The 26,342-nt window shown below is 43.9% G+C and overlaps 1 protein-coding gene across 3 annotated transcripts in view; it reads right to left on the bottom strand.

Moving 5' to 3' along the window:
• Window positions 1–2,076: 2,076 nt before the first annotated feature.
• The window catches only part of pex2 (peroxisomal biogenesis factor 2), a 42,606-nt gene continuing 18,340 nt past the window's right edge, over window positions 2,077–26,342 (bottom strand). For all 3 annotated transcript variants that reach the window (XM_072467519.1, XM_072467518.1, XM_072467517.1), the window contains one exon: window positions 2,077–5,258. In XM_072467519.1, coding sequence (XP_072323620.1) covers window positions 4,333–5,241 — 909 coding nt within the window. In that variant the 5' untranslated portion in view covers window positions 5,242–5,258 and the 3' untranslated portion in view covers window positions 2,077–4,332. The remainder of the gene's footprint in view (window positions 5,259–26,342) is intronic.

The raw sequence follows: 26,342 nt of genomic DNA, 5'->3' as shown, positions 1-26,342 counted from the left end.
GCAGCGCGCTAGCAATCATGTCAAGAGGGCAAGAATACAAGAGCAGGGATGTACTGTTGAGGCTGTATTAGGCTCTGGTCAGACCCCATTTGGAATATGGTGAGAAGTTTTGGGCCCCGTATCTAAGGAAGGATGTGCTGGCCTTGGAGAGGGCTCAGAGGAGGTTCACAAAAATGAGCCCCGGAATGAAGGACTTGTCATATGAGGAGCGGTTGAGGTTTCTGGGTCTGTACTCAACAGAATTTAGAAGGATGAGGGGGTATCTCATTGAAATTTACAGAATACTGAGAGGCCTAGATAGAGTGAACGTGGAGAGGATGTTTCCACTATACGGAGAAACTAGTACCCGAGGGCACAGCCTCAGACTGAAGGGGCGATCATTTAAATTAGAGATGAGGAGGAATTTCTTCAGCCAGAGGGCGATGAATCTATAGAACTCATTGCTGCAGAAGGCTTTGGAGGCCAAGTCACTGAGTGTCTTTAAGACAGAGATAGATAGATTCTTGATTAATAAGGGGATCAGGGGTTATGAGGAGAAGGCAGGAAAATGGGGATGAGAAAAATATCAGCCATGATTTAATTGTGGAGCAAACTTAGTAGGCCGAATGGCCTAATTCTGCTTCTGTATCTTTTAGTCTTATATTTGTACATATCGCCAAAGACACCTTTTCAATCAAATTTCAGCACATTGTTTTGCTGCTTGATATGAAGGGCACATGCACATGTGAAATAGACCAAAGATAAATGTGTGTTGACTGGCTCCTTTCTCTCTCTCATTCAGTAACTAGTCTTCCATATGAAAAGTTGCTGGGTGAAATGTCAGCAGGCCCAGCCTACACAAGGAAAAGGTTTTGGTTGGCAGGGATCGCTGGAGGATCAGAGAATGCACCAGAAGCAGTGAGAGATGCAATGATTAACGTAAAGAGAAAGTGGGAGAGTATTAGTCACAGGAAAAAAAAATGGAAAAAGTAATATTTTATTTCCTCTTGCTCTTTCTGTATTGAAGGCATGGAGAAGCGCAGATCAGCTTCTATTAAAAGCTGGGATGGGGTGTTCAAACCTCTGGCTGTGTATGCTAGACATCGCAAACATTGGCATACAAACAGCAGCAGTGGTAGCCAAGTCCCACAATCAAAATATTCTTAAGTACAGCAAACACAAAGCACATCAGTCTCAACTCAGCATTGCAGAATGTCAAAGTGTTCCTACCCTCACCCACCGCCTTGATAAGCTAAGCTTGCAGAGAGAAAACAATAAGATCTTGATGAGAAGCAAAGGTCAGTACAGGTAACATATCTGGAACTCCATGTTTCACATCTTAAATGTACCCATGAGAAATGCCATGGAAAGCTTAGTATTCTAATAAAATATACACTGCCATTTCTTTCTGGCAGCATGGATGATTTAAAACTATAAATCCAAAATACATTTTCTCCCAATCAATTTAGAAAGAAAACTAATTTTCACAGTGAATGGGAAAAAAGTGCTGCATAATGAATGGATTAAAATAATGAATTATTAAAGAGGTAGACACATAGAGGTTTATCTGCTGGACATCATCTACATGTAGCACGATCAACACAGAATGGTAAACTGATGAGTGAAGGAATAAGGAAATGACAGGCTGATTACCTTTTGATTATTTTGCAAAACTGATGAGAAAGCAGATGGTATTCCTTTGCATTAAAAGACTGAGCAGAGCATTTTTCTTCTTTCACATTTCTCATATTGGGCCTGTTTGTTAGCTTCCCCCTCCCCCATCTCAATTCAGGAAGATTGGAAATTACTGCATATTTGCAATGAAATTGGTTTTCTCAGAGAAACTGATGAATTACTTACTGCCAGCATCTAGAAGGAAAGCTGCTATACATACCCTTATATAATGAATGATATACTTCATGGTAAAATATAACTCAAAGCATGAACAATCACAATAGTGTTTTTGGGTGACAATAAAATGAAGGAACAGATTCATACTATGGTAACAGGAAGTACAAATGGTTCGAGAATCCAGTCTATTTCTCCTGCAGGGAGATTTTCTCTCATAAGCAATGAACTAATACAATAAACTTAATATAATAGATATTTGTGTGCATCACCATTTTATTAATGTAAATAGATACAACATTCGCCAACAAACGTACTCCTAAAACGAATACACCATCTTCCCCAGATTTGAAAAAGATCAATTAGCTACTATTTTCTGAAACCCTCCACCCTGAAGTTTACAACAGGCAATGATCATTGATAAAAGAAAAGCATTTGGTACAACACTCTTTCACTTCAATAAAATGAGTCAGCCTGCCTCCTCACATCAAGTGTGACTCCAAGCCATTGTGCCATCAAGTTGCTACTGTATCATTATGGAAGTAATATTGGCATCCAAAGTGTAAAGCTTACTAAACTCTGGATCAATTAAATAACCAAATAATTTTGCATTGATATTTTTATCAAAAACATTTTGCGAATTATACTGAAATATTTAAGCAATTTGAACTTGCAGACGGAGAACTGTCAAAATTTGCAGGTGACACAAATGTAGTGTCCATTATCTTGAGTACCTGAAATGACCTCAAGGATTAGCAGATGAGTTTATAAATGTTGGATTAAATTTGACATAGAGAAATGCGGTGTTGTATTTTGGGATGAAGAATAAAAAGATAAAATACATGCACAAGTAAAATTCTAAGAACTGATAGACTCAGGAGTTCAATTAAATCTTTATTCCACTCCTAAAATTGATTAAGCTGCAAAAAAAAAAATAACATGGGTCATTTGATATCCTCGGTTTTGTAAAAAGGGGCATGGAATACAAAACCTACAGAATTTATTGGTCTCGCTACTGTTGTAATAATGTTTGGGGTGCCTAAAATTACAAACAATGTTGAGGCTTTGAAGAGGGTACAGGGGATGTAGTAACATATAGACACCAGGGTTGAGGCTTTAATTACAAGGATTATTGGAACTTTTGGCCAAACTAAAATCACCAAAATGAAGGACAGCTAGAATTTTTGAATGTTTTGAATCTTTCTGAATGTTGCCAAGAAGTGAATATTACCTTACTAGAAATCATGTTAGGTGCAGAGTCCATAATAGCATAGAAAATGAAGTGGATAAATATTTGGAAAATATCTATTTTTGTTAAACAATATGGGGAATATGTTCACGCTCAGGGCAGGCACAATGGACCTAGTAATATACTATCTTGTAAAATGTTATGGAAATTAATAGGCATTTGTGTCCCGTCCTCTTTCCCATCAAGCAGGTGGACTAATAGTCCTAAAAGCTACTTCTACTACTTTCACTGCTTTTCTATCATCACTTCACTACAGAAATGGTTATTTTCCATACTCAAAATTTAAGGTTAGGACAAATTAGATACTCAAATATAGTTGAGATACAGAACTCAGGATAATGAACAGTGAATTTCAAAAGCAAATTAATTTGGGCTGGGTATGCAAATACAGAGTACATGGAGGTCACTTTTCAAGAATTTCTATATGTCATTGGTGAAATTATGATACTTGGGACAAGGGATCTCAAATTAATCAAAACAAATGACTATGCTTCTGTAATGCACAACGTATTAACACAATAGTCAGTTGGCAATGAAATTATCTTAATTTCGTCCATGTACTTGTATTGAGTAGGTTAGATTTCTAAAGCACAGAAAAGACACACACTAATAGCAAAGGAACATAATATAATTTGATCTTAACTGAGAGATAGCAAAATACAGAAGAGGAAGGTAAATGATTTCTGCTGTGAATTATTTAGTAAAGATCTCTAGTGCTGCAGCCAAAAATGTATAACTGGTTGTTTTGATTATTTTATTGAGAAAATAATTGCATTTATGATGTTCTCAGGATATCTGAAAATTGGCACAAATTAAAATGTAGCCTAATCTGTTTCTAATGATAGGATTGGTTGAGGGAAGAACTTTGGCTAGGATACTGGGAGCACTCACTGCCTGCTCTGTGGATAGTACCATGTAATCTTTCACATCAATTTAAGCAGGTAATTGTGGCCTTATTTTAACTTCTTATCCAAAAGATGGCATCTTCAACAATTGAAATATTGCACTGAAATGCCAGGCCAGATTTTGGGTGGGGTTTTCTTCCCGCTCCACAGGATGTTCTGCGGTAGCTGGCGGTGGGATCTTCTGGTCCCACCGTTGTCAATGAGGCTTCCCGTTGAATGCACCCCACACCACCATGAAACATGCGGTGGGGGTACGCCATCAGCAGGACTGCAAGATCCCCCCCGTGTGAACGGCCAGAAAATCCCACCCAATGTATTCAAATCCTGAAGTGGGATTTAGGCATATTTGAATCAGACTGACTTGAAAACTTCAGGTATTAAAGGTACTAAATTTTGGACTTCACTGTTGCATTTTGGGCAAGTGAAGTATGCATCAGATAGGTAATTACTTTTAATGCAATAATAACAAAAAACATGCTTACAACCAATTGTATGAGGCATTGTTGGCCAATCACCACAAAGGGCACATTCTTTACAGTGGATAGCTAGTGTGCCATCATTATCACGGTGATGACCTACTGGAAGGAACCAGGATGAGACAACAGTTTTCAGTTTTCTTGCATTGATCAGTGGCAGAAGAAAGATTAGGAATTCAGCAAAGCCGTGCCACAAAAGTTCACGATTCATGTATTCAAAGCCAACTTGACGAAAACCCTGAGGTCTGGAGAAAACTGCTCTGATTCCCAGGAGTCGTTCTGGAAATGTGGCAAATCTACCCTTCTGAAGAAAGATGAGAAAATTCAATAGTCCAGCCACCTTCAAAAGTCCAATTGTAAAAGTAATGAAATATTTCATCTTATGAATGCTTGACTCTGGAGGGCGATTATTGAATAAATTGTGGGCTCTCTCTTGCAACCATTTGCCCCCAATAGTGCATAACGCATACCATAATTTTTGATGTTTACTCATTGGCTGGTACTTTGGTCCCCGAGATAAGTCATTTTTATATTTGATGTTCAGAAGTGTCTGACCAACTGTTGCATTTTTAGAATAGACCGTAAATCTCCACAACAAAATTTGTAGAAAAGCTTTCAGTTCTGGTTCAAAGTGTGTTAACAAACCCGGTTTGAAACATTGAAAACACTGGGCAAACTGGGACCACACGAGTTGTTCTAAGGCTCCGTCCAGTTCAAAAGCATCCAGTTGGCTTATCCTCAGTACTGGAGTCAGAGAATTTAAGCTGTCCTCTTTGGAATCCATGTTGTTGCCAATGGTATCTAGAGAGAAACAAACAAACAATTCAGTCTTTAGTCTCATCAGCCATGGTCATTTAGGTACATTAAAAAAACTATATAGTCCACATCATATTTTCCTTGTGGGGTTAATAATTGTGAAAGTTCATTTTCAGCAGATTATTTAAAAAGGATATATTTTTATTGAAGAATTTTCATTTTTAACAATATAATCATATAAAAACGGATGTTACAAGTTATACTTTAAAATAACCACTCATCCTAGTCTTGGTCAGATGAGCCCTCTGCACCACTTTAAACTGGATCATGTGAGCTGCGCACAGGAGGACGTGGAGTTTATCTTCTGAAGGGCCTCACTCCACACCTCCTCATCCAAAATGGGTCCCAATTCCCCGTCCAACTTTGCCTTTACCTCATTCACTGGGGCCGACTCCACTGATAAGAGCTGACCATAGATATCCAAAATATTTCCCCCACCAGACTCGGCTAAAGACAGAATCCTCCTCAACAGGAGGGATGATGATGTCTTTTGTACAAAGTTACGAATCTGGAAGTATCGGAACAAGTTCGCCCCAGAAAGTTGAAACTTTACCGACAGCTCCTCAAAGCTGGGAAACCACCCCTCCACGAACAAGTCCTCAAACCTCTCAAGACCCTTCCCATCTCACAACCGAAACATCAAATCTAAACTTGACATCAAAAAGATGGTTATACAAATAGGGGCCAACAATGACATGGAGCTAAGCTTAAAATGTTGTCTAAATTGCTTCCATATCCTCAGGGCGGATATTACTACCGGGTTCGAAGAAAACCTTGCAGGGGAGAACAGACGTGAGGCAGTCACCAAGGCACCCAAACTGGAGCTCCTACAAGATTGCCTCCATCTGTCCCCATTTGGAACTTGGATCGCTAACCTGCCCCAATACCTTCTCAATGTTGGCCACCCAGTAATAAAATAGCTACTTGGATAACACTAAACCTCCCCCACCAACTGTGTATCCCTCTGGAGAAGCACCCTTCGGATCCCGAGGTTCCATCGGTAAGGCAAACAAAAGCAGATAGTTGACACCCCAGTCTTGTACCCTTGTTGAACAAAACGTACCCCGAGCTCAAGGCATTAGTGCGGACACTAGCTTTATGCAACATTAAAACCATGGACCATACAATCACCTCTGGCTCGGACACAGGAGAGGGGGAAAGAACAATATGCAACAACTGTTGTATATTGGCCGACAATTCTGACCCTTGACAAAGCCGGTCTGGTCTTCCACAACCACCTCTGGGAGACAGGACTCTAATCGCATCTCCAACACCTTGGCTAGCAGTTTGGCACCTGCATTGATATGACCTACATTCCGTGGGGTCCTTGTCCTTCTTCAGGATGAGAGGAATAGAAGTCTGTGCAAGTGTAGCAAGCAATAAACCCCAGGACAAAGAGTTCGTGAACACGTCCAATATTAATAGAATCAGCTGACCCGCAAACCTCTTATAGAACTCGACGGGGAACCCATCACGGCCAGTTTACCCGTTTGCATTGTCCAGTACCTTTCAGTATCGCCTCAAAAAACTTAGCATTCTCCCAGTGTCTGGGTGGGTCTCACCCCCACATCCCAAAGATGTGCAGGGTAGGTGGATTGGACATTGGACATGCTAAATTTCCTCCTAATTAAAAATATAAATAAAATTGAATAAACTCTCCCCACCTTGCTCCCCTTAGCTAACTGACTTTACTGCTAACAGGACAGCACCGCCCAGGGTAAAAACAAAATAAAAAACTGCTGCCTGTCCCATGGACACAGAGTTAAACAAAAATTCTTTGAAAAAATATTCCCACCTGGAACTATATATTTCCTGTAGCAACAACAGTATATAAACCAACATCCCTCATAACAGCCCCACACCAAGATCCAACACGTGAAACAATTATCCTACCCAAAAAACAAAGAAATACCAACACATATATGCAAGGGTCCCCAATTTTCCTTCCCATCTTCAACAATTAGAAAACTCAAAAGAACACACAATTACTCAAATCGAGCCCATCCTTTTTAACAAAGGCATCCACCTCCTTCGGTGCAACAAAATAAGTCTTTCAACTCAAATGCTACTCGCGGCCTCACTCGGTACATCACCCCAAACTGAACACTACTCTTATACTGGGCGGCTTCGGCCTTGTTGAAAACAGCCCGCCTCCTTGACAGCTCAGCTCCAACAACTTGGCAGATTCTGATGATGTGACCTTCCCATTTGCAGGCCTGATGCTCCTTGGCCCATTTCAGGAGCCATTCCTTCTGATAGCTATGAAACCGTACAGTGACTGCCCGTGGTGATTCGTTCGGCCAGGGCTTCTGACAGAATGTCCGTTGGCCCCATTCCAGCTCTGGAGGGGACGTGAATACACCCTCATCCATCATTTTCCCAAACATTTGCAAAAAGTACACAGTGCGAGTCGGACCTTCCACACCATCCAGCAACCACACAATTCTTGGATTCTGCCTCCTCGAATGGTTTTTGAGACAGTCAACCTTAGCCCTCAGCATCTTATTCTCACTGGCCACCAGAGAGATCTCAGCCTCAAGAGAGGCAATTTGCTCGCCGCACTTCGACAAAGCTGTTTCCATACCCTTAATCACCTCACCATGTTCCTTTACCTTTTCAGAGGTTTTTTCCACTTTCAACTCTACGGGACCCAGGGCTTCCTCAATTGACTTTTGAAGGTCTCCAGGCATAACACCAGTTTCTCGAACTCTGTTGCTCGTACACCAGCAAGCATATCGGCCATGATTAGAGTGGCCAGAGTTACAGTCACAGCCTCCGCCATTTTCTCCACTGAGAAGCCTCGTGAAGCTGCCGAGTCCGCCAACAAATTTCTGTCCATAGTCTTCTTTCTGCGGGCTTTACTTGGCGTCATGTTAATGTGGGTACCTTATATTATCAAACTGATGGGATGTTTCAAAGACATAACCCCAGAAATTAGGCAAAAAGGCCAAAATTCTTGTTGGGAACTACCTAGTGCTTGACCTGTTGGCGACCTTCAGCAAATTATCTTAATCCTCAACGTACTTTCTACTCTCTCTAAACCAGAAGGTAATGGCGCATGCGTATAGCTCCATCCTCCTGTCTGTTCATCAGTTAACTATTCTCATGTGTACACACAGGTAATGTGCAGACTATTCAAGCACGGGCAAATGCAAAGTACTATGAATGCTGCAAATCTGAAATAAAAATAGAAAATGGCTGCTTCTGTAGATTTAATGGACTGGAGACGGGAAGCATGAGTTGGGACACGGGTGGCTTCTGTTAATTGTATGGAAATAGGGCTTAAGTGACAAGAATTGGTTTCTCGCCAGGCTACGGCGAGGTCCCGATTTCGCCTACGGGAGCAGGCCGGTTGCTTCGCAATCTGTTTGGTGCATGGCACGTTTCTCGTTTTTGGCCTCTCAGGCTATTCAATAGCCTCGTTTCGCTCGAGCGAGAGCACAACGAGGTCGAAGAATAGCGCACATTGAAAAAAAAACACATCAAAGAAATAACTTATTACAAGGTTAAAGAGATGTCAAACAATGCTTTTTCTTCCCTCTGTCAGCTGTGTTAACATTGTCTGAGGCCATCAGGAAAAAATCAGGTGCCTGCTTCTGTTGATCCAGTTGCCATATTACCTCATTATGAATTATTGGCTTGAATTTTTATTGGCTGAATTTCACGAATGGCTAATATACTTAGCTCTTCAGGAAATGTTAACATAGGACGCGACCCACCACGCTCAAGCAAGAATGCAACACATCAGGTAGTTGCTGGAAGAGGCCTCCCGCGGATTTCTCGGCAGCCTACAGCCCTCGCAGGATCGAGCCAAATCCCGCGAGACGTCGGAGTCAGAATCACGCCCAAAAGGGCCATGACCACATGGCGCTCGCCAAAGTCGATTTTAAACCCACTTCAGCTAGCTTACCCGGGATTTACTGGCCTCCCGTGATCTACCGGCCTCCCCAGCGAGGCCGCAGCCGGGCGCCGTTCAGCACTGATCCAAACGTGGACCAGGCGGGACAGGACCGGAGAGCCCTGGGTGGTGAGCGTCAGTGCAGGGTGGCTCCCTGGCCCTCCCCCTGGAACACGGACACCTTGGCATGCCCACCTGGTATAGTGGAACTGATACCCTGGCACTGCCAAGGTGACTGGGTGGCATGTGCCTGGGTGCCATGATGACATTGCCAAGGGTCTGAGGGGGGGGGAGAAGGGGGGTGGAGTGCCCATGTGCGTGTGTGTGTGTGTGGGGGGGTGGGGGGTCATTGCCCATGGGTGGGGAATGTGGAGACCCATAAGCTCACTTTGAGATCGGGGCACCCTTTCAAAATGACGACTCGATCGCTGTGTTCAGCTCCCCAGTGCTGAATAAAATTTCAAGTGTGGGCTAAACCGATGAGAGACTCTCCAGGACCCAAAGTGATTAAATGTCACTGGATAGTGGTGGGGAACTCGCCGGCAGGAAATTCCCTGAAAAATCCACAAATGAACTTAAGACGTTTTTCCATTGAATTCCGCCCATTGTTGCAGAAGGGAGTGTAGCTCAGTGGGCTAGATAGCTGGTTTGTGATGCAGAACAAGGCCAGCAGCACAGGTTCAATTCCCGTACCAGCTTACCCAAACAGGTGCCGGAATGTGGCGACTAGTGGCTTTTCACAGTAACTTCATACTTGCGACAATAAAAGGTTATTGTTATTATAAATTTTGTTTAACTCTCATTTCGATATCTTGTAATAAGTTATTATTTCTTTGGTGTGGTTTTTCAATGCCAATGCGTGTTTCCTTGAATAAAAATTTAAATATTAAGAAAATGTGAATTCAATAAAAAAAATTGCTGAAATTGAACCTGTGAATGACTGTGGTTGATTGACGGCTTCATAAGAAGGCAAGAACGGATGTTTTTTTCTTGGCTGCCATCTCAGGCCTAGAGATCCCCTGTGGTCCACAGCTCCACTGAGATGCTGTGTATCACATTCATTAACAGAATGGCCTGACTCCATAAAAATTGAGGACATGGGAGGCGGTGGAGATATGTGAAATACTCTTCCAAGCCATGGAGCTGGAAGGACAGGAGTGCAGGCTGGCTACCTTAACCCGCATCAGTCAAAAGTGGAGAAATTAGAGATTAATATGTTCTAAACAAGTGAAAGTGAGAAGGCTTGATAAACAAACAAAAGGTGTGGAAGGCAGGAGATTAAATGACAAAGGAATTGATGATACAAGTTGAAATGGAACCAAGTCAAGAAGCAAAAAATGTGGCTAGAGTAGGTGTGAATCATGAACAGTACCATCTGAAAGGAAAAGATGGAAGAGAGAGAAAAAAACAAAATCAGCAAAGAGAACAGAAACAAAATGGTGGCAGGGTACGATCTAAAATTGTTGAGTTCAGTATTGAGTCCAGAAGGCTTTAAACTACCTCGTTGAAAGATGAGGTGCTGTTCCTCGAGTTTGCATTGAGCTTCACTGGAACACTAAGGGACTGGAGATGGAAAGCTCAGAGTGGGAGCAAGATGGAGAACTGATCATCAGGTGATTGAAGTTTGGGGTCAAGTTCAAGGACTGAACAGATCTATTCTACAAAGAGGTCACCCAACCTGCATTTGATCTACAATGTAGAGGAGATCACATAGTTAGCAGTAAACACAAGACTGAAACCAAAATACACTGAATCGAAAGAGGTATAAGTAAATCACTGACCTGGGAGTGTTTGAGGTTTTGGGTGGCGAGAAGAAAGGAAGTAAAAACGCAGGTATTGTCCCTCCTCCACTTACATGGAAAAGTCTTGTGGGAAGGGAGGGGGTGTTGGGAGAGACTGAGGAGTGGACCAGGATAGTTTGGATGGAACATTTCTTCAGCATTTTGAAAGGACAAAGAGAGAAATATGTGTTTGGTAGTGGCAACATGCTGGAGGTGTAAGAAATGGTGGAGGATATACTGTTGAATATGGAGGCTGGTGGGGAGGAAAGAGAAGACAAGGAAAACCTGGTTCTGGGAGGAAGGGGAAGGAATGAGAGCAGAAGTGCGCAAAATGAAATGGACATGGTCAAAGGCCCTGCCAACTTCGATAAAGAGGAATTCTCAGTTGAGGAAAAAGACAGCACTAGTATGGAAGGCTGTGTTGTCAGAACAGATATTTACTATCCTTGACTACACTTATACAAACTCAGCTTCCTGGAAAGACTGCATTCCATTCTCCCAGTTTCTATGTCTCCATTGCATCTAACTTTTGTTTCTTTACTAATCCCATTATCATTCCTTTTAGCTTTGCACTATCAGCTCTTTCATCATTTCATTTTCCACCTCATCACAGACCTTGGGCGGAATTCTCCATTGCCCAACGCAAAATCGTGTTCGGTGATGGGCGGAGAATGGGCTCCGTGCCGAAATCCGAGCCAGTTTGATGTTGTTCAGCCATGCTCCGCCCCCTCCGAAATGGCGTCATCGCGACGCACGCCGTTGCAATGGTGCTGGCGCATCATTGGCCGGCCCTCCTGTGGTGTTCCGCTCCTGATGGGCCGAGTTCCCAACGGCACAGGACACGTGTGGTCTCAGCCGTGAGGGAACCCGCCATGGTGGATGTGGCCTGTGTCCAGCGCTGCCACACTCGGCCGGGACCCGTGCCACTGGCTGGCGGGCGGGCTGTGGGATTGTGGATCGGGTTTACGCATGGCCGGTGTCATGTTGTACGGTGTGACCGCTGTAAGTCGTCAGCCGTGCGCATATGCGGCCCGGGACCCAGCCGTTTCTGGTCCCGGAAGCGGTGAGGGTTTCGCACGATTTTTTGGTCGTAAAAGACCATGCATGCTACGCTGGCGCCGGCGCTTAAGTCGCTGAAACAGAGAACCCAGCCCCATATCTTCTGTTCTTTATCCCACTCTGTACCACCTGCACTCCCCCTTTACTTGCACAAAGCCAGTTATGTTCTGCTTCTCTACCTCACTGTCCTCGTTTAAGATACACCTTAAAATATAAGCTTTTGGTCATCTGTCCTGATATCTGATAGCTTGGTATCAATTTGTTTCTAGATCCAGTGGAGCACTTTGGGGTGTTTTATTACATTAAAGGTGTATTTCAATATTAGCTGTTATTTTTCTGTCATCTTCCTGTTCCTGATGAAAGGCCATTGATCTGAAATATTAACTCTGTGGGCGCGATTTACCGCGCAAAAAACAGAGTTCTGTTTTGGGCACGTATAGTGGGGTGTTTCTCGGCGCTACAAGTGCCGAGAACCAATACCACTATCAAATGGGACTCTTGTTGTTATTTTCTGGCCTTTGTCGGGAACGCCCCAAGCAGCACTTACCTCATGTCAGTGCAAGAAAAAAATCGGAGTGCCATTTTAAAAAGCAGCCCCGATCTCTCGACCCCACCTCAGGCTCCCCACTCCCACCCCTTCCCACTGCCCCAACCTACCTCTTACGGGGTCCCCAAGCACCCCCCCCCCCCTCACTTCTTGAGGTCAGGGCACCCCTGGGTCCGATCTCTGGCCTGGCCAACCTGGCAGTGCACCCTGCCAGTGCCAAGGTGGCACTGTCAGGGTGCCAGGCTGGCAGGAGTGCCAGGGTCCCCGCCCTGCTTAGAGCAAGACCAGCTTGGGGCCTCCCATGGCCTGGGAGACAACCCCAGTACCATTACGCCTGGTCCACGTTGTGTGGACCAGTGCCATGATGAGTTCTCCCAGGCGCTGGCGTTCATTTACATGCCTCGGGAGAATCGAATGCGAACATATTAAAATAACCCAAATGGCTCATTTAAATATGTTAATCTGGATCTCACCCAACAAGGGCAAGATCCAGATCTTGCGAGGCTCTCTGTGCGTTGCAAATCTTGTGAGAGACCTCTCACGGGATTTAACGGCCTTGCCGCATCACGGAGTCAGGTGTGACGATACTGGTCAAATATGGCCTGTATCTCACTCTGCAGATGCTGCCGGGTATTTCCAGCATTTTCTGTTTATATTCAAACATAAGGAGCAAAGCGAATAATAAGGAAATGGCAGAAACCCAAACCATACCCTGCCTTCACCCGATATTTATTTACTTTCTAGCTGAGGTTAATAGATAGCGATCAGACTTCTTTCCCTTCTTGTCAAGGTTGGAACATTGAAGTCAACTGCAGCATAACCACTGCCATCCAGAGAAAAAACATTTCATGATATTGTATGTCCATTTTAATTTTTAATACTAAAGAACATTTTAAAGATTCTCTGTAATATAGCAGCTTTTAAATTCTATTCAAAGTGTACAAAATTTCCAAAACGACTTTTAATTGTAATACCACAGTAAAGGTGTGACTCTGGTACGGTACAAACAATATTCTACAGGAATAAACATTAAATAAAAGGCCACTCAACCATCTGGGATGCAATGTTGCTATGGGTATTTTAAATCATCACTTAAAATAGTTAAACTGGTATAGAAATTGATTATGTTCATCTTTTATTTAAAAATATATATATTTTGGATAAAGGCAAGTACTTGGTTTTGAGCCACAGCAAAATTGCTAATTCACATTATGCTGGTGCACAAAATATTAACTACAGCTCCAATTACATTAGAAATGATTACATCACATTATGAAATAATTGTATCAGTGAATTCCACATTTTGATGATGCAACTACTCCATATTAAGTCCAGAAAAAACAGTAATACACTATCTAAAGAGAACATAATGGGTGGGATTCTCTGTTCCTAAGTGTTGATGGCGGGATTCTCCGTTCCTGAGACTGTGTTGATGCCGGGGCAGGATTTATGGACTTTCACGACAGCAAAACTGGTGCCGAACCTGGACCGATTCAGCGACTGTGGAGGGGCTAGCCACATGGAACACAATTGAATTCATTGGAAAACAGTGCAAGGTTCGCCGGGTCCGTCATTGACACTCGGGAGGCTGACAAGCTGCAGCCGCATATACACATTACAATCTCCACACACACTCATCCCAGCCAACAAGGTGGCACTGGTTGTGCTGGAGTATGCCCATACAGCTGATGGGTCGGCTGGGGCCAGAGGGTAGCTAGGCAGGTGGCCTAGGGGGACACCCATACAACATGTGGACCTAAGTTCACAGTGGGCCGTCAGCAGCGTGAGCAGCTGCATGGCTGCCTGTCCAGCTGCGGCAATGGTGCTCCTTGCCTATCCACCCCGCTCTCCTCTCGGCAAAAGCCATTCATCAAACTATCATCAACCTATGGCGATGTTGGGCACTTTCATCTGATGTTGAACCCCCCCATCTCTCCCTCAGCAGCCAAGATGCCAGTTTCACAGTTTTTAAAAGCACAAGTGAACCGCGCCATCGGGAACTCGGACCATCGGAACTCGGACCATCGGAGGCGGAGAATCGCGGAGTCCACGGAGAATAGCGGGTGAGGACCGCTAATGATATGCAAATAGTGTTTACTGTACGTGCATACCGGACCACGTTGACGCTGCTGTCGAGGTGACGGAGAATTGCGATTTGACGTCAAATCGGCAGCTGCGACTTTAGCGTCGGAACCTATTCTCCGCCCAATTGAGTTTCCAGCGTCAACCAACGGAAAATCCTGCCCAATATCTTTAATGATAAGGACAGTGTGAAATTTAAAATCACTCAAATAGGCTACAATGTACTATAAGTTGTGCATGAATGCCAGTGGATATGTGATCACAGTCAAATGTATTTCCTTTTACGATTGGTGCGGAGAAAAAGGCAATTAGTACAGAAAAACTCTGATTATATCTTAGAGAAAGTGATTTGGGGTAGATTGAAAGTTCGACTGGAATCAATTTGAAACAATTAATAATTCAAAGATTAGTCATAGCCTAATTAAATGAAAATGTGATTAATATTTAGATATTATGATCATATTTATAAAAGGTAGATTGTTTACTAGAAATTCATGTACATAAATGGCATGTGCTGTTGTACAGAAATATTTATTTCAGCGGGAGTGTGATACTAGTAGCTGGATTTTGCGGTGGTCATTTGTTTTTTAAATTTAGAGTACCCAATTTATTTTTTTCAATTAAGGGGCAATTTAGCATGGCCAATCCACCTAGCCTGCACATCTTTTGGGTTGTGGGGGCGAAACCCATGCAAACACGAGGAGAATATGCAAACTCCACACAGACAGTGACCCAGAACCGGGATCGAACCTGGGACCTTGGCGCCGTGAGGCAGCTGGGTTAACCCACTGCGCCACCGTGCTGCCCTGCGGCGGTCATGACAATGAAATGATCAGTATTCACGTTCATTACTCCACTGAAACCGGTAGCAACCTCTGGGGACCAGACATGTGCAGAATTACAAAAAAATCTAGTTGTTACTGTCAGTGATTCTATGCTTCTTCAGAGGCTACGTTTTAAAAAATAAATTTAGAGTAACCAATTCATTTTTTTTTCCAATTAAGGGGCAATTTAGCATGGCCAATCCACCTATCCTGCACATCTTTGGGGTGTGGTGCGAAACCCACGCAAAGACGGGGAGAATGTGCAAACTCCACACAACAGTGACCCAGAGCCGGGATCAAACCTGGGACCTCGGTGCCGTGAGGCAGCAATGCTAACCACTGCGCCACCGTGCCGCCCTCCAGAGGCTACGTTGTTGGTACTCCGAGAAGGCAATCAATGAGAAATCAAGTAAATTGATGATAAATTTCACTACTGTTAGTCTCACTGCAAAGATTCTTTGAAAAAGTTTCACCTTATTGAATTAGATTTTTTAAATTTCTTAAAGAACATTGAACATAGAAAATACAGCACAGAACAGGCCCTTCGGCCCACGATGTTGTGCCGAACCTTTGTCCTAGATTAATCATAGATTATCATTGAATTTACAGTACAGAAGGAGGCCATTCGGCACCCTGAGTCTGCACCGGCTCTTGGAAAGAGCACCCTACCCAAACTCAACACCTCCACCCAATACCAAGGGCAATTTTGGACACTAAGGGCAATTTATCATGGCCAATCCACCTACCCTGCACATCTTTGGACTGTGGGAGGAAACCGGAGCACCCGGAGGAAACCCACGCAGACACGGGGAGGATGTGCAGACTCCGCACAGACAGTGACCCAAGCCGGAATCGAACCTGGAGCTGTGAAGCAATTGTGCTATCCACAATGCTACCGTGCTGCCCTTAAGAACAAATAAATCTACACTATATCATTTTACCGTAATCCATGTACCTATCCAATAGCTGCTTGAAGGTCCCTAATGTTTCCGACTCAACTACTTCCACAGGCAGTGCATTTCATGCCCCCACTACTCTCTGGGTAAAGAACCTACCTCTGATATCCCTCATATATCTTCCACCGTTCATCTTAAATTTATGTCCCCTTGTAATGGTTTGTTCCACCTGGGGAAAAGGTCTCTGACTGTCTACTCTATCTATTCCCCTGATCATCTTATAAACCTCTATCAAGTCGCCCCTCATCCTTCTCCGTTCTAATGAGAAAAGGCCTAACACCCTCAACCTTTCCTCGTAAGACCTACTCTCCATTCCAGGCAACATCCTGGTAAATCTTCTTTGCACCTTTTCCAAAGCTTCCACATCCTTCCTAAAATGAGGTGACCAGAACTGTACACAGTACTCCAAATGTGGCCTTACCAAAGTTTTGTACAGCTGCATCATCACCTCACGGCTCTTAAATTCAATCCCTCAGTTAATGAACGCGAGCACACCATAGGCCTTCTTCACAGCTCTATCCACTTGAGTGGCAACTTTCAAAGATGTATGAACATAGACCCCAAGATCTCTCTGCTCCACCACCTTGCCAAGAACTCTACCGTTAACCCTGTATTCCGCATTCATATTTGTCCTTCCAAAATGGACAACCTCACACTTTTCAGGGTTAAACTCCATCTGCCACTTCTCAGCCCAGCTCTGCATCCTATCGATGTCTCTTTGCAGCCGACAACAGCCCTCCTTACTATCCACAACTCCACCAGTCTTCGTATCGTCTGCAAATTTACTGACCCACCCTTCAACTCCCTCATCCAAGTCATTAATGAAAATCACAGACAGCAGAGGACCCAGGACTGATCCCTGCGGTAAGTCACTGGTAACTGGGATCCAGGCTGAATATTTGCCATCCACCACCACGCTCTGACTTCTATCGGTTAGCCAATTTGTTATCCAACTGGCCAAATTTCCCACTATCCCATGCCTCCTTACTTTCTGCAGAAGCCTACCATGGGGAACCTTATCAAATGCCTTACTAAAATCCATGTACACTACATCCACTGCTTTACCTTCATCCACATGCTTGGTCACCTCCTCAAAGAATTCAATAAGATTTGTAAGGCAAGACCTACCCCTCACAAATCCGTGCTGACTATCCCTAATCAAGCAGTTTCTTTCCAGATGCTAGAAATCCTATCCTTCAGTACCCTTTCCATTACTTTGCCTACCACCGAAGTAAGACTAACTGGCCTGTAATTCCCAGGGTTATCCCTAGTCCCTTTTTTGAACAGGGGCACGACATTCGCCACTCTCCAATCCCCTGGTACCACCCCTGTTGACAGTGAGGACGAAAAGATCATTGCCAACGGCTCTGCAATTTCATCTTTTGCTTCGCATAGAATCCTTGGATATATCCCGTCAGGCCCGGGGGACTTGTCTATCCTCAAGTTTTTCAAAATGCCCAACACATCTTCCTTCCTAACAAGTATTTCCTTGAGCTTACCAGTCTGTTTCACACTGTCCTCTCCAACAATATCGCCCCTCTCATTTGTAAATACAGAAGAAAAGTACTCGTTCAAGACCTCTCCTATCTCTTCAGACTCAATACACAATCTCCCGCTACTGTCCTTGATCGGACCTACCCTCGCTCTAGTCATTCTCATATTTCTCACATATGTGTAAAAGGCCTTGGGGTTTTCCTTGATCCTACCCGCCAAAGATTGTTCATGCCCTCTCTTAGCTCTCCTAATCCCTTTCTTCAGTTTCCTCCTGGCTATCTTGTATCCCTCCAATGCCCTGTCCAAACCTTGTTTCCTCAGCCTTACATAAGTCTCCTTTTTCCTCTTAACAAGACATTTAACCTCTCTTGTCAACCATGGTTCCCTCACTCGACCATCTCTTCCCTGCCTGACAGGGACATACATATCAAGGACACGTAGTACCTGTTCTTTGAACAAGTTCCACATTTCACTTGTGTCCTTCCCTGACAGCCTATGTTCCCAACTTATGCACTTCAATTCTTGTCTGACAACATCGTATTTACCCTTCCCCCAATTGTAAACCTTGCCCTGTTGCACGCACCTATCCCTCTCCATTACTAAAGTGAAAGTCAAAGAATTGTGGTCACTATCTCCAAAATGCTCCCCCACTAACAAATCTATCACTTGCCCTGGTTCATTACCAAGTACTAAATCCAATATTGCCCCTCCTCTGGTCGGACAATCTACATACTGTGTTAGAAAAGCTTCCTGGACACACTGCACAAACACCACCCCATCCAAACTATTTGATCTAAAGAGTTTCCACTCAATATTTGGGAAGTTAAAGTCACCCATGACTACTACCCTGTGACTTCTGCACCTTTCCAAAATCTGTTTCCCAATCTGTTCCTCCACATCTCTGCTACTATTGGGGGGCCTATAGAAAACTCCTAACAAGGTGACTGCTCCTTTCCTATTTCTGACTTCAACCCATACTACCTCATTAGGGTGATACTCCTCGAACTGCCTTTCTGCAGCTGTTATACTGTCTCTAATTAACAATGCCACCCCCCACCTCTTTTACCACCCTCCCTAATCTTATTGAAACATCTATAACCAGGGACCTCCAACAACCATTTCTGCCCCTCTTCTATCCAAGTTTCCGTGATGGCCACCACATCATAGTCCCAGGTACCGATCCATGCCTTAAGTTCACCCACCTTATTCCTGATGCTTCTTGCGTTGAAGTATACACACTTCAACCCATCACCGTGCCTGCAAGTACTCTCCTTTGTCTGTGTTCCCTTCCCCACTGCCTCATTACACGCTTCGGCGTCCTGAATATCGGCTACCTTAGTTGCTGGACTACAAATCCGGTTCCCATTCCCCTGCCAAATTAGTTTAAACCCTCCCGAAGAGTACTAGACAACCTCCCTCCCAGGATATTAAAGGTTTTTTTTAAAGGTTTCGCTTGGCAGAACAGCAATTATATGGACCAAGAAGGAAACTATCAATAAGATAATGAACTAAGAGTCACACTTATTAGTTCAATGCTGAAAAAAGCCCTAAGCAAGAAAAAAAGTTATTGATAAGGTTATGTCAATTAAATTCTCTGTACATGGATTTGTATTTTAACATTTATATAACTGTGCAATGCAGAATTGTGATTTGTCACATACACCAACAACCTGCATTTATATAGTAGTTTTAACATAGAAAAATGTACCAATGTGCTTCAAAGAAGAGATGGCAGACAAAGTGTTACACCAAGACACTAGAGATATTAGGGCAGGTGATCAAATGTTTGGTCAAATAGGTTTTAAGCGATGTTTTAAAGGAGGAGATATAGGTAGAGAGGTGGAAAGGTTTAGGAAAGATATTTTAGGACTCACCTAGACAGCCGATGGTACCCGAACCAATGGTGAGGTGATGGAAATCCAAGATGCACAAGGACAAAATTGGAGGAAAGCAGATACCACACAATGGGTATGAAAGAGATGTATACATTGGTATTTTTGTAAATGAATATTTGATTTTGTCAAGGCCCAAGATACTAGCTCACAACAGTAGCATATTTGAAACACCAACCAACCAACCATCATCAGGTGTAGTGGTCAGTACAACCTTTTAACTGCATGTTTAAGTACCATCACATGCACTGCATTTTTAATAAACCAATGACAGCTGACTTTATTGTTCAAGAGCTTTATTAGGAACCATATGTCACCTAAGATCCAAATCCACTGCCAAATGAATTCTGTCACCATGGCCTTCCTTTGACACAAACCTCACCTCAGTTTCTTGCTGACATATTCATCTCCTCCAATTCCCATTTTGAAATCATTGTTCCTCCTTCGTGCAAACAATACCCCACCTTGCACTAAATCATTCTGCATTAATTTCATTGGCATCAAATGCTTTTCCTCAACAACAAACATGTCTACTATTTAAGACCACTATATCTCTATTAGGTGCTTAGTCATGTGGGCTCTCAATTCTAGCTCACATTTCTCCTATGCTCTCAGTAGATTCTGTGGTGACTAGCTGAGCAATGATTTCAAATATTTTGGTTGAGGACCATTTCCCCTTTAAGAAACAAGAAGATTAAAGGCATTTGCATGATGTCTTATGGGATATAACAGGTCTCAGAAAAGGTAAAAATAGGTACCAAAGAAATAATCATCATGGGAGTCTTCCACTGCTTCTCTACTTGTCCAGCCAGGAGTAAAGAAACACTTGTGGGAGAAGGGATAGTGCGTAAAGGGGACAGTGATACTCCTGTACATAGATGTCAAATTGCAGGTAAGGTGAGAACAATGTAGCTGCAACAGGAAGACATCCTTATTGAGGTACAACTGTCTCCTCTACTCGACAGCCCTAGAGAGGCCATTGAATTTCTTCTTGCATTGAGAATCCATGCAGAGGTTGCAGGAAGTGGCACTAATTGTTAAAGTCACCTCCTTCTACAAGTCTGCACCACGTCCTCGGTGGGCTTCTTTCACTCTGCAGAAGTGCAATTGCAGTACAATTTTGGAGCTCATCCCTTAATAAAAATTCTAGTCACCAAATAACTATTATTTTCCATCAACACTTTGGGCCATAACATCCAACTAGCCACAGAAAATGATGGCCTGTTGGTATTACAAGAGTTTAAAGGTTTGGTTAGGGTTGGAGGTCAGAGTGGGAGAGCGTACTTCGAGTTGGGCCTGTGGATTGTGTGTGTATGTATGTGCGGGGATTCAGAATACCCTGGGTGGCCAGGTTAGCCGGCCAGGGGTGGGGTGCCTGGAGTGTCCCGTGCAGGGCTCAGTCTGGGTGTTTAAAATAATTACACTTAAGCTGGAAATGGTTTTATTTCTTTTAACTCTTTCAAAGTAACTATTAGCATAACACTTGCAGAACCATCCAAAGTTAGCGATTTAAATCACTTTGTTGGTGGTTCCCAGCACAGTGCAATTGTGCAGGGGAAATTAGTGTTTCTGCACAATTGCCGCATAAACCCTCACAAGATTCCCCACTGAATTTTTGGGATACCCTGCAAATTGTATGCTGGAAAGCCAGGACTTTACAGGCCAAATTTCAGTTTCTGAAAGGAATGCATTTAGCCAACCTTGAAACTGATTTTAAGGCCTGTCTGCACAAAACAGAAGGATAATTTGTCACATACAAAACTGTAATCTCTCCAGTCCATAAGTCCAAAATACAGAAACACCAGAGCTGGATTTTCATGCATTCATCCACGTGGAATGGATGCAAGGGGATTTAAAAATGGCAGGTGGAACCAGATACCAAAATTCCCATGTTATGACAGGAAATGACCTGATTCACAATTCCCACCTCGAGGCTGCAAACCCAGGCCCAGCTGTCCGGAATTCTTTTAGACAGGTCCAAGTAATTCAGACTCATCACTTGTGGTGCTGCAACGAAGTGTGAAATAGTGAATGTGGTGGCCTTAATAGTTATTCTGATGGTCTTGCTTCTACCGAAGGTAAGCGTAATAACTTTTTTCTATTTCAGTGGGAAGACTGCAGGAAGGAGAGACAAGATGGAGGACAGAGGAAGAAAAGCTAGCTAATTGCTTAGGAATTAAAATAAAAATCACAGCCTGGTAATATATTCCCAATTTTTCTGGTAAAGAAAGTTATTCCCTTTTTTATATAGAATATTTAGTAAATAATCATTACTCTACTTTCCCCAGCCTGGGCCTGTTGGCAGTGCAAATTCTGTTTCCTGGAATCACCTGTTCTCTCAATGGCACCATTTTGGTACAGTAATTTGGAAACATGGAAGATCCAAATATTTAGATAAATTTAACAATTTTTGTTTGCGCTTTATAATGTTTTGCACTGTTTTATATCTCAGGTCCATGTGTATATCCTGTTCACACACTCATGATTAGGCATTCTAATGTTATTCTATAATTCTGAAAGTTCCAAAATACAAAAATGTCTTGATCTCAAGCATTTCCGCCAGAAGAGTTTTATAACTATGGGACTTTACACTATTTGTGTTTAGAATGTTTCTTAGCTAAACTAGCCATAACATCTGGCAGTAACACTTGTCTTTAAAATGTAATTTATAACCAATATAAATTATAATAGCTATCAATGTGGCAGTCGGAACTTCCCTTGAATTTCTTTTTCTTCAATACAGTCATTGAACAGTTTACAAATTATGAATTAATACATTTTATTTGGGAACATATTATTGACAGAAACCTATCAATAGTAATGTGGCTATTGTCAGAAGCTTGTCAATATTAATGTAGTTATGATTTAGAGATCACACAGATGTAAGGCAGGCAGAAAGACGTCTCCCACAGGCTTCTGTCAATAGCTACATTTCTATTGACAAGCTCCCAAGACGTACCAGGAGATGTATTACCATCACAGTCTTCTGTCAATAGCTTTTTCCTTTAAAAAAATTGGTGTCTAAATTTTCAAAGCTTCAAGCTTATGGAAAAGCCAGTTTCCTTTTAAGCAATTTTTAGGTCAACTACTCTCCACAAACATTACCAGTAACTTCAACTTAAAGTTGGAAAAATACTTTATTATATTGATGGTAAGAAGACAGGAATTAAGAGTGATTCAAAAATGTGTTGAAGAAACAATCCTATTGAGGTATTTAACTGTTCTCTACTTAGTCTTCACTCTTGATTATTTTTGGGAAAAAGAGTGAGAAAAAGCAAGGAAAGATGAGATGCTTCCTTGGTACTCTGATGATGCACCAGCTTAAAGCATTGCAAATCTTGCTGTAATACATCAACCATAGAAGCTTAGAGTTGCAAACATTTTGCCACGTCCAGATTCCATCAGCGGACAGGTTTTTAGGGGGTGGAGGTAGAGGTTACAATCATCAGTTAATTTTACATTTTTGCTTTGGTCATGTTAATTGATTTGTTGGATGGTTTACATTTTATTTAGGTCTTGCTTGTCCCTAATTGCCTTGAGAGATAGCTTCTGTTTTTGTTACCCACTCCACTAGTGCATTCCAAGGCCTCCCAACTCAGCAGTTTCCATGACAGGAATGTCAGTAACCAGAGTACACAGGTTTAAGAGGATTGGCAGAGAAACTGGAGGCATTTTCTTTTTTTTTTTACACAGCAAGTAACTATGATTTGAAGGACTGCCTGAAAGGGTGGTGGAAGTAGATGAAGTATCTTTCAAAAGGAAACTGATAAATATTTAGAGACGAACCATGGATTGATACAACTCTCTTTTCATCTCTAGAAATGTTGAACCATGTGCAAATCTGTCCTGTTTTTGTGAGGGCCACGAAGAATCCAGCCCGAGTTTCAAGGATACAAAGAAATAACATTTATTTCCAATGACATATATATATATATATATATATTATAAACACACACACACACACACAACCTCGCTTGCTGCTTACTCCTTCCTGCTGATTCCAAACTGGCCAGCTTTATTTATACAGGGAGTCTGCTAATGATTTCTCCGCCCCCCTCATTGGGGAAGCTCATACTCCCACAGGATTGTGGGATCGTCATTCGTCCCCAGCCAATGGTAAGCAGGCAGGTTATAACACCCCCCCCCCCCAAAAGTCCAAGGTATTCACCAAAGACCCTGGCAAAGGAGGGCGTCGGATTCGTTTTGCCGCAGGCCGGACACCATTTGCACGAGGCGCTGGAGCAGGCGGCGTGTAACGAGACGGAGACCGGCGCTTCCGTCATGAACGCGCAACGGTTGTACATCCACGGCCCGTGGACCCGAGGATTCCCCCTCTGATGCGTCCTGTGTCTCCATTTCGGAGTCAGAGTCTGCTGCCTCTGTCATCTCGGCATCTCTATCTCTGCGCGGTTCTGTAACTACCTGCGCAGGCTTTGAGTGAGGCACCAGAGGAAGATTGTGAGGACTACTTTCCATTGTCTCTGGTCTCTGTGGCTGTAGAAATGAGCTCCGGGGGCGGGGAATCTTTGGAAGGGATCGTCTTCTGGACCGAACGTGATCTACATGTTTGCGCTGGAGACGACCCTGGGCTTGAACCTGGTAAGATATAGGACCTGTCTGGTGAAAGATTACGCCAGGGACCCACTGGGCACCACCAGCAAAATTGCGAACGAAAACTGGGTCACCGGGTGCAAACTGCCGAATCGGCCGTTGCCGAGAAAAACCCTGTCCCTGCCGTTCTTGTGTGCGGCGTACTTTTGCGCCAATGTCTGGGAAAACCATACTAAGGCGGGTGCGAAGTCTCCGGCCTATTAGGAGTTCTGCGGGAGCTACCCCAGTCACCGCATGGGGGGTGGTCCTATACGAAAACAAAAAGCGAGCCAGTCTCGTGTCCATTGACCCGGAAGACTGCTTCTTTAGGCCTGGTTTGAATGTCTGCACTGCGCGCTCCGCCAACCCATTTGAAGCCGGGTGGTAAGGGGCAATGCGGATATGGCGTATGCCGTTCCTCTTCATGAACCTCGCAAACTCCTCACCGGTGAATGGAGTGCCGTTATCCATGACCAGCACCTCAGGGAGGCCATGTGTACTAAAAGACAAACGCATCTTCTCAATTGTTGCGCAGGACGTTGTGCCTCGCATCTTATGCACCTCTAGCCATTTAGACTGGGCGTCGATCAATAAAAGGAACATGGATCCTTGAAAAGGGCCGGTGAAATCCGCATGCAAGCGCGCCCAAGGCCGCCCTGGCCATTCCCAGTGATGTAGGGGTGCGGCCGGCGGAAGCTTCTGATGCTCCTGACAAATGGAGCAGTTTCGGGCCACCTTCTCAATGTCGGCGTCGAGGCCTGGCCACCAAACATAACTCCGGGCCAACGTTTTCATTTTGGTCACCCCTGGATGCCCATTGTGCAAGTCTCTTAGTATCAGCTCCTGTCCTTTTTCCGGGACAATCACATGCGTCCCCCACAAGAGGATGCCGTCTTCCACGCTGAATTCTGACAGCTTGGAGTAAATGCCCTCAATTCACCTGGGAGCTGTCTATGCTGCCCACCATACAGGACTACATGTCGAACCTTTGACAGGACTGGCTCCGTCTGGGTCTACTCACGGATCTGTGATGCCGTGACAGGCAAGGTGTCCATAAAATTTAGGGTTGCAACCACCTCACCGGTCGTGGGGGTCGACATGGGGCCGGTCGATAAAAGAAATCGGCTCAGTGCGTCAGCATTCGCTATCTGCGTTCCTGGTTTGTGCTCCAGAGAATACTCGTATGCAGCGAGCAACAAAGCCCAGCGCTGGATCCGTGCGGAAGCAATGGGCGGTATTGGCTTATCCTCTCTGAAAGGTCCCAGCAGAGGCTTATGATCAGTCACGATAGTGAAGTAGCGGCCATACACGTACTGGTGGAAACGTTTCACCGCAAAGACCACTGCCAGGCCCTCCTTCTCGATCTACGCGTACTTTTTTTCCGCTGCAGTCAATGTGCGGGAGGCGAAAGCTATCGGCCGCTCGGCCCCGTTCTCCATCTTGTGGGACAGGACGGCCCCAATACCATCCGGGGTTGCATCACATGTGATGAGCAAAGGCTTTCCAGGATCATAGTGGGCTAGTAACCCAGACGACGACAATTGTTGTTTTACCCGCCGGAAAGCGGTTTCTTGCGGCTGACCCCAAACCCAGGTGTGATTTTTATTTAGCAGAAGATGCAACGGGGCCAGCGTAGTTGCCAGATTGGGGAGGAACATCCCGTAATAGTTTACGAAGCCGAGAAAAGAACGAAGATGCAAAGTGTCAGTCGGGGCGGGCGCCTGTTGACTCTGCGACGGGGTGCAAACCTTCGCGGTCCACCAGATAACCCAGGTAGACTACTTCCTTCACCTGAATGATGCACTTTTGTGCGACGTAAACGGACTCCAGCCTCCGAAAAGCGTCTAAGGACAGCCTCCAGATTTTCCAAATGTTTCTGCTCCAAAGTCCCTGTGATCAAAACTTCATCTAAGTAAACAGCGACACGCGATAAACCTCTCAAAATG

The sequence above is a fragment of the Scyliorhinus torazame genome, chromosome 11, assembly GCF_047496885.1.
Source record: "Scyliorhinus torazame isolate Kashiwa2021f chromosome 11, sScyTor2.1, whole genome shotgun sequence".
Lineage (NCBI taxonomy): Eukaryota > Metazoa > Chordata > Chondrichthyes > Carcharhiniformes > Scyliorhinidae > Scyliorhinus > Scyliorhinus torazame.
The sequence above is the reverse complement of the archived record's forward strand: the minus strand, read 5'-3'. Positions and strand labels throughout refer to the sequence as shown.